We start from the raw sequence: 12,394 nt of genomic DNA, 5'->3' as shown, positions 1-12,394 counted from the left end.
TCAATGCTCGCTCGCCAGCATCCACAGAAAAACGCACCCAATGTGTTTAAGATGAATCGATGTCATTTTAGGAAATAAAAAAGAAAGATAAACAAAGATGCGAAGTGTAAAAAAAACCCAAAAGAAAAACAAAGAAAAGAAAAAGACTCCAGAAGTAAGAGCAAAAAGCTGAAAGCTTGGTTGCAAAACCTGAACTGTTTGTTCGAAAAGGTAAGTCGAGATAATTCAAAAGCATCTGCATCCATGCCTCAGCATCGGTAAATAGAACGACACTGATATAACGAGGCCAGGATTGGTTTAAAACGACACATGTACTGCTGATAGATCAACTGTTCACTTTTTTTCAAGTAATAGCTCCGAATCGTCATTCTAATGTGTCACTATTTATGGGTATGATCTCAATATCGCGAAGCAAATGTTCACATCACCACGTGATAGAAATCATAGACAAGTGCATTTAACCTTTATCATCATCATTGAGATCACAATGCATGACATGTTGCTTGCCTTAAACGTGAATCTTCGAGTCCTCGCTGAAGTAAATCTATGTTTTTTTTCTTTTAGACGAAAAGCTACGTTTTGATGTTCGTGTGAGAAATTCCTCACTGGTACGTGCAGAACCTCACGTAGAATGTAGAAGACATTTCAATAGGGCGAGACGACCAAGACTTCCATATCATTTATACAGCCCACGCTGCCAGCATGTGTTTTTATAATACCTCCAGTGATGGCGCGATGATTTCGATATAATAAACAATTGAACTAATCACACCAATGACTGCACAGACGCTACAGAGGTGCTCACGGCTGTAAAGCACACTGAGTATATTGTTTTCGTGTCCAACATGTCATGTTACACAAGATTCTGCACTTTACACAAATTACAAAATGTTTTAATCTATTATTTGTCCGCGATTTAGCACTTCCGCTCAAGGGAACCAAACAAACGCACGCGCCAGCAACAGAAATGTTCTCCTCATAATATCTTTATGTTAAGATTACTCATTTTTATTTTGCTGAGCGTTAGGATGTTTCACGAAGGAATTTTCAAAAATGCCCCCACTTCTCCGAAGGTAATGGCAACTATGCGCTGAGAGGGCGCACCATGCGGTCAGACTATCGCCTTCATCGACTTGAGCCATAGCCTTGAGAAGGACCCAGCCAGTGAATGGCCGAGAGTGAGGATCGAGCGGGCGGGAGAGTAGGAGAAAAACTTTAGTTATGCCAAGTAGAAAGGGTGCGGTGGTGAAGCGTCAGAGGAGTCTACCCAGATTAAGTCTCCGCTACCCGCATGGCCCAATCAAGGATCTAGTCCTGGACCTCGGGGGCCGAGCTGCACATAGCAGCCTCCCACTGCTCCTTGTTATTAATGTGTAGAGAATTAGGTAGTGGGTTTTGTTTTGCACCCCCAACTGATAAGGTCTAGGTTAGCTCTTTCTTGGCAGAAAATGTACAAAGGTGAAGGGCATTTAAAGGCAGGGTGTATAGGATGGCGAAAAGATGGGGTAGAAAACGTACTGGCCTGTAACTGGCGCCATAGTATTTCATGATAGCGCGAAACTCATGGTGTAAGGGGGGGTACATAGTGCGCTGTAGGCAGTAGTGATTTCTTATATCATGGAAGGTCGAAAGACAATCTCTCGCTTAAAAAGGCTGCGTAGTCTAAGGCGCCTTCAGAGGCCTGCGCTCGGCCGGTCATTCCTCGAGCACAGGTATGAGCTACCTCATTGCCACTCAACCCCGCATGCGCGGGCGTCCATATGAGAGCAACGTCTTGCGTGGGAGGATGTTTCTTAAGACTTGAAAAGGCAGTTCATGAGATGCGTCCTGCACTGAAGTTACGTATGGCAGTCTTGGAGTCACTTACAATGTTGATATTGCAGATGGATAGACCTAAAGCGATGGTAGCCTACTTTGCCTCCTCCGAGGAGTTGACAGTGATCGTAGACGCCGTTGTGAGCGCGTTGCCGTTATAATTGACAACAAAGAGAGCATAGGATGAAGACGATGGGTATTCTACCACATAAACATGGATAACGTCATTGGCTCCATGCAATATTTCCTGAACAGCTCTTGCTCATTTGATTCGACGCCTAGTAGGATAAGTTGGGTGCTTGTATTTAGGAAGGGGCTGTATGAGCAATTGTTTGTGTATGTGGCGGAGAATGTTGTATTCAGCATTGGTGAGTAAGGTGAGTAAGTTACTTTGGGTAGACAATAAAATGCGGCGACATGCGCCAGTGGTCGCGAGCCTTGCGTATTGAGCTGTTAAATGGGCTTCGAAGATTTCACATACGTTATTTATGACTCCTGTGTGGTGGCTATTTATAACTCCTGTGTGGTGGCTTCACAGGTGATAAATAAAGGAGGAAGGAAAGAGGGATGAAGGATAAAGATGGGGTCAAGAAGAGGTGGTGCGTAAGTACAGTAGCCACTTAGCATAACACCGTACAGTCTGGTATCTAGTCCTGTGCATTTGATAAAGTCTAAAGCAGCCCTTATAGCATTTTAAATGTTCGGTCGTTCATGGCTGACAACATGTGGCTTTCACTCAATGGCATTCATCCGATGCTTGCCAACATTGAAGTTAGCATTTTTGTTTGCGCCACGCGTAATGGCCAGCCACAAAATATATGAGCTAAAGTTTCAGGCACTCGGCAGCGCTCACAATTCACGCTGTCTGCACGGCCGATTAGGTAGTTGTAGTGACGAGTCAAGGCGACGCTCTGGCGAATCCGGTGCAGTTTATTATCATGTAATTGGATGATTTTAACCGGAAAACGAAAGGTCATATCGGGGTCTGTTTTCTGCAGACGCTTGTCCTGGTGATCTCATAGCGACCAGTAAGTGGCAGCCTTTTCGCGCATGAGCGATCTCAACAATGTGTTGACATCACTTCGCGCATACGGTACTTTTACGTATATATGAGCATTGTATACTGCCGCTCTTGCTTCGCTATCGGCTAGTTCGTTGCCAACCAGGCCGCAGTGTCCAGGAACCCATTGCAGTGAAATCAAGTGACCACACTTGTGTGTTAGGTCGAATGCTTGGACGATTCCTAACACTAACGCATAAAGTTGGCCTCTTCTTGAGCAAGAATGAAGGCTTGAAACGCTGATTTTGCATCGGACAGAATCGTCCATTTACGTGGTGCTTGGCCGTTTGCAAATTTTATGGCTTTCTGTATAGCAACAAGCTACGCAGCTGTCGAAGATGACCTGTGATCTAATTTGTACGGCTGGGAAATACGGCGTAAAAGGATCAGGAAGGCTGAAGCTGAAGCGAACGAAGTTAAGGATCCATCGGAATAGATTTGAAGGGGGCAGCTGTATCAGTCATCGAAATGTGCCAACTTGAGTTGCTTTCGGGCAACATAGAAAATATGGAACTTATACAAAATTCAACGTATGTGAAGGCACACTAGTGGTTTAGCCAATGTCCATGGAGTAACTCCGGCGATTATGGCAGGTGCAAAGTATGAAGAAATCATATGTCTATGTGTATCGAGGTATTGTGAATAGGTACAGCCTGCTTGGTCTCTTGTAGCGAAGACAACGGGTGCTGTGCATGTCGGGTCAGCAGACGAAGGTGCCCTCTAAGAGGCTCTCAGGACGTATCAACCTGTATAGGGTAGGGGCGGGACGCCTCTATAGTGGCAGAGGTTCAAGCGCACCATGGCAGACCTAGGCATGTTCTCAGTGTTCGAGTCTAAAGGCTCTCCAAAGTACGAAAGCCCGTTGCACGCATGCCGGAAGGTAGGGGTCAGCTATACCGTATATAACCCGCAAACAACAACGCCTCGTACAACTGGAGAGTTTTCACTGAAGGGCCCCATCTCAGTCCCGCTATAACCTGTAGGACATACGAAAAACTAATTACTTTGTACCGCAGCGCAGTCCGATGCTTTGACCAGGACAGGTTGCGGTCAAGGATGACCCCTAATTAGCGGCGGTCCTTGACCACGGGAATCACTGCACCATCAGCGAAGATTGGGTACCGCGCCATTGATTTCTTCGTGAATGGCAATGCAGAACAGTTATTCATTGAAAGTTCCAGGCCCTGGTGACGCAAGTACTTCAATATTACTGATGTGCCTAGTTGTAGCCTTGCTCATAGTAGTGGTCGCGTTTCTCCAGATGCCCATATGCATATGTCAACCGCAAACGCAATGATTCTGACAAAGTCGGGGAGCTCAGCTTCAAGGCCAATGAGTGTCATGTAAAAATCATGAGGCTCAGCACGGCGCCTTGCAGAACTACACGGCTTACGAGGTGCCTGGCCGTGTCGCCATTAGATGTTGACATAAAAATGATACGTCCTCAGACGTAGCTCAATATCCATGCGTGGAGTCGGCCAGCTACGCCGATGTCTTCAATTGAATCAAGAATGGCCTCATAAAGGACGCTATCATAGGCGTATTTTATATCCAAGAAAATGACCCCTATCAGTCTCCGACGTTGTCTTTCGTTTGAATAGAGAAAACTACGTCTACAACACCACCTATTGATGCTCGGCCACTGCGGAAGCCATTTATAAAGTTTGGTAAGCCAACATTATTCTCCAGCAGCCATTCCAATCTTGTCAGCACCATGCATTCCATCACCTTGCCAATGCAACTGGCTAGAGCAATGGGCATATAGAAAGACAACTCGTGTGAACACTTGCCTGGGTTCAGTAAGGCCACTATGCAGTTGCACTTCCATCTCTGTCACCGTTTCTCGCGTAGAGTTGTAGAACGACAAGTGAGCTTGCCTTGCATCCTGGCTGGTGTGACATAGAGCCAAATTTGTAATTCCGTCAGGCCGCGGTGCCGACGAGCGTCGGGACGCAAAACTCGTGGCGTCGATCTTCTGCAATGGTAAGTCGAGGCAATCATCGCAAGATGGTAGCGAGGCTAAGCGCGAATGTGGCATCAGTGAGGAGGACATACCTACGATTGTGTGGCAGTTGTCTTCTGCAACCTTTACTTCAGTTTAACCTTGCTTTAGAGCGAAAGCTTGGAAAAGGAACAGCTGTTGCGTGGGTGCCTGAAGCCTTCTGAGAATTCGCTATATTTGAGATAGGTATTTTTTGGGATCAAGAGAACCACAAAATGCCCTCCGCTATTGCCTGTCGAGCTTATTGACATATTGTGTTGTGCTTGGCGTCCTGTAGATATGTCAGATAGTGAATTCGTCCTCCAATATTATCCCTCTGCCGGGTGACAGATTGCACGAAGGTATTGTTATTGTTCGTCAAGCTGTGATCTTGGTAGTAATACATTCACAAGTTTTCTATTTGTTGTTAAGGCTGGTGCAGTGAGACTTTCTATTTCAGATGTAGATTGAATGTTTCTGCTCAGAGCGGTCACAGAAGCTTGGAATCCTGGCCAGTCTACGCTTTTCAAAGGCAGGGGAGCTGAATGGCGGAATAAATTTAGCTGTATATAAGTAGGGAGATGGTAACTTTGTTGTGTGTCAACGTCTACGAACGAACAGGTGGTAGGCAAGAGAATTCTGCTCACAAAACATACGTCAAGGCAGCTGCTGTACGATGCACCACGGAGGTAAGTAGGTGAGTTATCGTTGATGGACATCAGGCCCCGACTGAGCGCGAAATCGGCAATATCCTGCCGTGGCTGTTCGTTATAGCAGAACCCCCCGTAGGATGGTGTGCACAAAAATCCCCAACTACTACATAAAGTCGAGGGCAAGCTTGGAGCGCAGACAAAAGACGGGAACAGTCCACGTGACTTTTAAGAGGGATATATACCCCTATGACATAAAATAAACGTCACTTGTGCGATGTTCATTATATAGGTAGGCAACTATAGTCATCAGAAGCACGAGGAGCCACGGAATTCCTCACATACGTTAAATTTAGGCGTACGCCTATAATTACTTTGCTCGAATTTCGATAATCTCGAGACCACAAAGGGACGTATCCGCAAATCCGAAATGACGACATCATATTCGGCTCACATGTATCAACCAACAGAAATTTGTATTTAAACATCTGTTGTCGAAAATTAGACAATCGGCTTTGCAAACATCCTGCGTTCCACCGCATTACAGCAGAGGTGCGCACAAAATCATCGAAGGAATTCGCCATATTGTTTAATGAAGGGCTACCAGTAGTGGTTCTAGCACGTTGACTATCTTTACTGCTGTCTTCGCACCTGGCGTTGTAGCTCGTTGAGAATCGCACGAATGAACTTTAATAGATGCGTCAGCATATTCTGGGTCTTATCAGTGTCTTGTCTGTCATTTTCCACCCTCTTTGAAGTTGCAGCCCATGATATGGTATTTTTTATTACCCTGAGTGATAGCGAAGGCCATTCAATATCTGAAACATTACCGTTGCAACGTGGGTGCTGGCCAACTTTCTGCATCCATCGGACGTTGTGTATACAACATGGCTGTAGCGGCCTTATTATGCGCACGCGTATGTTCATCTGTTGCTGATGGTGATTCATCAGTATTATGTGCACTATGGTTTCGCTGGTACCTATGTTTTGAACGACATCTGTGTCGGTGGGTGAACGTGATAGCGTCTCTGTGTGTCGAGTTGTCTGTGACCATCTTCCGAAGGACACTAACTTCTTCTTTCACCTCCGGGAACTCCTTTGATGTCACTTCATGTGCATGAGAGCAGCTTGGACATTTCAATGAAACATCAGTATCACAGTTTTACACCTTATGAGGCCCACCACATCGCTGACAAGTTGTCTCGCTTTTGCACTCTGTACTTACGTGTCCCAACTTGCAGCACTTGTGACACTGCAAAGGCTGTGGGACGTGAGGGAGCACGGTATGTCTACTGTATCTAACCTTCACGCTTAGAGGCAGTCTCAGAATCAAATGCTAGATTGATGCAGCGAGACTACTCGAAGCGGCGTATGGTCACAATTCCCACTGTCGACGTCACAACATTCCAGGAGGTCAGCGTCTGTGACATAAACGTCGACGTCATTTACGACACCATTCGTTGTTCTTTTCTCATGAGCGAGAAACGCGCAAACTGAGATATTTTTGAGCTGCGTGATGGCCTTCAGTCTGTCGAGAATGGTCTTGTTCGTCACATCAAGTGAAAATATGTGTTTCTGCTATTTACGCGAATTTCACTCACACCAACAGGTGCAACTCACTCAAAATTATCAGTAAATGACTGCCTATTGAGTGAGTTGAGGTTTTCTGATGTAGAGATGGGTACATAGGAGCTGGTGAAACACCGGTTGCCTTTGTCCAGCGCTGGTTGTGACTCCGCTGTCGATGACGTCCTGAGAAGCTTCGTTTTCAACTGTCGGGTCTTGAATATCCTGAAGTCGGCTTCCGATTCCATAGTTTGCACTGATGAGCTGTCGGTTGAATAATCACAAAAGCAGATGCGCGAGCGAGGTCACCTACCTTCTGTCTGTCATGAAGCAAACGGCTGAGGCCCGAGGTCTCGTTGGATGGATGGTCCCCCATCCCAGTGGGCGAGGTGCTCAGTTCCGCTTGTTCAGAGAAAGTCAGGAATTCTGTCAGTTTAGGAAAAAAAACGAGAGCTGTTCAAGAGAGAATTATGCTCGAACAGTTGACGAATTCCTCCTCTGCTAATTTATGGTGAAGATAAAAAATAGAAAGAAAAGAAAAGTAAACGTTTATTTTAAAACAGTGTTCCAAGCAATGCCCGATGTCACTCTGAGGTGGGAGGGCTCCTTAGTTCAGGAACCCTCTGGCTTCTACTGCCCTCTGGGCCCTGGCGACGAGTTGTTGCTCTTCCAGGTCCTCGAGGGCGAGCTTCGCCTCCCACGTTTCGGTTAGGTCTTCATTCGTCCATCCTGCTTTGTTATCAGTCGTGTGTTGTTGCAGATTACGTCTGGCAATACACTGGCATGCAAGAAGCAAGTGCGCCAGGGTGTCCGCTACGTTGCAAAGCGAACAAATAGAGCTATATCTCGTTGGGTAGAGACGGTGCATTAGGGCCCCATGTGTGTATGTGCTGCTTTGCAGGCGTCTCAGTATTAAGCTTTCCTCTTTTGTAAGTTTTGGGTGTGGGGGAGGTTATACTCGTCGCTCCAGCCTGTAATGCTGGAGTAACGACGAGTAGGTGTTTTGAACAACTTCCGTCTCTTCAACGACGGGTCGAATGTCCTGTGGGCAGGGGGCAGCCCGGCTAACGTGCTCGCAGGCAGCGGCGTGGGCCGCTTCATTTCCCTGCAGACCCTCGTGTCCTGGCACCCGTAATACACAAGTGTATGTGAGTGGAGTGCTTCGCCGTTTCAAAACATTGATGGCATTGGCTGAGATACGGCCCATAGCGAAATTCCTGCAGGCGGCTTTTGAGTCGGTGAAAATCACCGCGGCGTCTCTACATGTTGTCGTTGCTAGAGCGATTGCCGATTCTTCTGCGGCGTCTGAATTGAGTGCGTTGACTGTGGCTGACGCTAATTCTCGGCCTTAAGAATCGACGACGCTGACAGCGTATGCGTTTCTATGCGGATACTTGGCTGCGTCAGTGTAGCGGGCGTCCGGGTCTTGCTTGAGCTTTCGTCAAAAAGCGTTAGCTCTAGCCTTGCGTCTACTTTTGTGGAAAGTAGGATGCATGTTGCGTGGAATAGGTGCGGTGGACAGCGACTCTCTAATGTACAGCGGGATGCGCTTTTTCCGGTCTGCATCGGCAATGAACGTGTCGCTGTAGTTGAGGTACCGGAGCACCGACCTCCCCGTGGGCGTCAGCTTGAGCCTCTCCAGCTGACTATTTCTATGCGCTTCAATGAGCTCTTGCCACGTGTTGTGGACGCCCATCTTTAGGAGACGTGTGGTAGAGGCCATTGGTGGAAGTCCCAGGGCTACTTTAGTGGCCTTTCTTATAATAATATTAAGTTTTTCAATTTCAGCAGTTTTCAAATTTAGGTACGGCGTGCCGTACGTAATGCGGCTGATGAACAGAGCTTGCATTATACGTAGCGTGTCGTGCTCTTTGAGTCCGTTTCGTTGATTAGCGATCCTCTTGACGAGGTGCGTGAGTTGTGATAGTGTCCGTTGGAGTCTCGGTATGTTGGCAGCTCCCGATCCAACCTTGTAGATGTGAACTCCAAGCACTCGCAGGGTCTCGACTTTTGGAATTAAGGTCCCTTTCAGCGTTACGCTAGGGTCGGGCTCGTCGTATAGAGGGAGTCTGCCTCTTGTTCTCGCTTTGAGGACGAGGTGCTCGGATTTCTCGGGGGCACAGCAGAGACTGCAGTCTGAGATACCGTTCGATGGCATCTACGGCGGTTTGTAGGCAGGTCTCTTGTCTCCCAGTGTTCGAAGCCCTGGTCCAGAGCGTGATGTCATCAGCGTAGATCGCGTGCCGTAAATCAGGTATTTTGTCGAGAATTTTCGGCAGATTGATCAAAGCCACATTGAAAAGTAACGGCGAGATCACCGAACCCTGTGGCGTTCCTTTTTTTGGTAGTTGGAAGCTTTTGCTGTGGATGTTGCATATGCCCACAGTTGCTGTACGGTCTGTCAGGAAGTTTCTGACATACGTGTAGGTTCTAATGCCGCAGCCAACGCCTTCGAGGTTGTTGAGGATCGCGTCGTGGCTGACGTTATCGAAGGCCGCCTTGACGTCAACTCCGAGTAAGGAGTACTTGCTTCTATGGGTGAGGTGATCAAGGAGGTCTTTTTTGAGTAGTAAGAGCACGTCGTGCGTCGAAAGATGCTGCCTGAAGCCAAACATGGTGTCCGGTAGGTGTCCACTATCTTCCAGGTACTGGGTTAAGCAGTCGTGCACCATGTGTTCGAACAGCTTTCCCACGCACGAGGTGAGAGAAATCGGGCGTAGGTTCTCGATGCCGACTGGTTTGTTAGGCTTAGGGATCATGGTGATTTCCGAGTGCTTCCATACCGCAGGTAGCTCTCCTTTATCCCAGCAGTCGTTGTAATAACGGAGAAGAGCCGTGGTGGCCTGGTTCGGTAGGTTGCGTAAGTGCTTGTTGACAATCCTGTCTATTCCGGGGCTGGTATTTCTTGTCAACTTCGTTAGGGCTGTGTGCAGCTCCGCCAGGCTGAAGGGCCGGTCGAGTTCAGTGTTTGGTGCGCCAGCGTATTTTTTGGTGTGAATTGAAGCCCTAGTGGGTGCATCGCCACAGAGCTTCTTTTGTAATTCTTCTAGGAGGTGTTCTTCTGTACCGGCGTAGTTTCGAATAAGCCTCTGAAGGTGCTGCTTCTGTGCTGCTTTGGAGGGTTGCGTGGCTAGAAGTGTGCGTAGCAGATGTCAGTTTTTCTTGGTGCTCAGAGTCCCCTGCAGCTTGTCACAGAAAGCATGCCAGCTCTGCCTGGCCAATCGGTTCGCATAATCTTGAGATTGCTCAGTGAGGAGAGAAATGCGTTTCCGTAACTTTCTGTTTAGTTTTTGCCGCTTCCACCGTTTTAGAAGTCCTCTTCTGGCCTCCCAAAGGTGGAGGAGATGCGCGTCGACGGCGGGTGTATCGACGTCAAGCTGTATGTCCTTAGTGAAGCGTTCAGCTAATTTGAGCGCATTCTTAAACCAGTCTTCGATGTCGATTATGGTGGTTTCAACGTCGAGGTCATTCCTAAAGGATTGCCATTCCGTTAACCGCGCTATTCCAGTCTTGGTCTGTTTACGAGTGTGCGCTACGGAGAGTTGGATGATGTGATGATCACTACCTAAAGTTTCCGGTAGCACACTCCACTCTGCCCTAGTGACGTTCGCCGTAAATGTAAGATCTGGATTTGAATCCCAGGAGACGCTGTTCCCGATTCTCGTCTTCTGAAGAGGGTCGTTCCACATGGTTAGTCTGTGATGTGGAGCAGTATCGTGCACTCTAGAACCCTTCCTCGTGGTGATATGATAGCCTCATGCCGTGTGAGAGGCGTTAAAGTCTGCCATCATTATGATCTCGTGGCCATTTGTGCGCTTCCTGATTTCTCGTATGAAGTGATCGAATTCTGGTAGTTGGTCTCATGGGGGGCTGTATATATTGGTTATGAAAAGACTTTGCTGCGTCTTTCGTTCCGGCAGAATCTCTATTAGGGTATGCTCTATTTGAGTGCCCTCGATTTTGTGGTTTTGCGTTGAAAGTGCTTTCTTGACAAGTATGGCAGTTCAATGGGTTTGTGCACAGGTCGTGTAGCCTTGCAGTCGTACGTTCTGCGTGTTGGTTTCCTGAAGTGCAATGATGTCTGGTTGGTTAAGCTTGATGAATTCTTGTAGGCTTGCGTGTCGAGGGCAGTATGACCAACAGTTCCATTGCCATATGCGTAAAGTTGAATGCTGGTTCTTATACTTATGGTTAGGGACTGCCATCTTCAATCGATTCGATGTCACGCCTGCCATCGCGACTCGGCGAGACTGAGCGAGAGGCATTGTGACTGTTCGCTCGTGCCTTCTTCCGAGTCATTTGGCGTGGGTTGTTCAAGCTGTCGAACTGTGCCATGGTTACGTAAGTTTTCTTCACGTGCGCGATGAAATTGTTGACTTGCGCAGCAATCCCATCAATTTTGGCATTAAGCGTAGTGACCTTGTGTTCAAACATTGAGGCTGTTTTTTCTATTGCAGACTGGACAATCTTTTCCATCGTGGCGTGCATGTTATTCATCAAAGATTCTTCGAATATCGTGCACCTTGCGTTCACTAGGGCTTGAACGCCTACTTTGGTCAGCGTCGTTGCCGGCTCTGTGCTTGAGTTTGCTTGTTCTTGATATTGTTGTTCTGCATTGTCCGAATGTCCTTGCTGATGCGTGCACTTTTCAAGTAGTTTGTCAATGAGCTCTTGTTGTCGTTTTTGACTCTGAAGCAGTTTATTTATGAGACTTTGTTGGCTTTGCAGTTCGCTGTGCTGATTCTGGAGCTTTTCTTGCTGGTTTTTCAGTCTATCTTCGAGACCCTGTATGGATGAGGTGTCCGACTTCGAGGAGGTTAAGCTGCTGCGGTCATTAGATCCACTTGCCATGGCAGCGTAGCTCGCACGTTTAACGGAACGCGAGCGCGTGCGAGAGCGGAAGCGCGAACTGGAACGCAGTATTGATTTGGATCTACTGCGCGCAGAGACGAAACGCGTGCGAACTCGAACGCAATTTTGACTTGGAACTGCTGCGCGTGGAGATGCGGCCCTCATTGTTACTGTTAGAGGTAGCGGCCGATATGCTAACCTCAGGGAACTCTTCTTCGCTGGCGTTCCAGTTGTTGTCTATTTCTTGAAGCCTGTTGAGGCGCTGTTGTCTTACGTTGAAGGGTGGTGGACTTGGCTTTAGTCTCCTTTTGCATTCTTTACTTGCTGTTTCGTGTCCTTCCCCGCAGATCTTGCAGATGGGTGCGCATTCATGTCCCTGCGTTTGTCCGGCCTTGCCACATTTATAGCAGAAATCCGGTATAGGTTTCGGACAGACGTCCTGGCGGTGACCCGTATTGCCACAAGCTTGGC

The 12,394-nt window shown here is 47.7% G+C and overlaps 1 protein-coding gene across 5 annotated transcripts in view; it reads left to right on the top strand.

The window, feature by feature from the left end:
• The window catches only part of LOC142772023 (uncharacterized), a 107,902-nt gene extending 107,131 nt beyond the window's left edge, over nt 1–771 (top strand). For all 5 annotated transcript variants that reach the window (XR_012886252.1, XR_012886250.1, XR_012886249.1 and 2 more), the window contains one exon: nt 565–771. Coding sequence is in view for 1 of the 5 variants with exons in the window: in XM_075874095.1 (XP_075730210.1) it covers nt 565–716 (152 nt within the window). In the remaining 4 variants the exon portion in view is untranslated. The remainder of the gene's footprint in view (nt 1–564) is intronic.
• The last annotated feature ends 11,623 nt before the right edge of the window (nt 772–12,394 follow it).

Source organism: Rhipicephalus microplus, chromosome 9 (genome assembly GCF_043290135.1).
Source record: "Rhipicephalus microplus isolate Deutch F79 chromosome 9, USDA_Rmic, whole genome shotgun sequence".
Lineage (NCBI taxonomy): Eukaryota > Metazoa > Arthropoda > Arachnida > Ixodida > Ixodidae > Rhipicephalus > Rhipicephalus microplus.
This window is presented reverse-complemented; position numbering and strand designations above follow the sequence as displayed.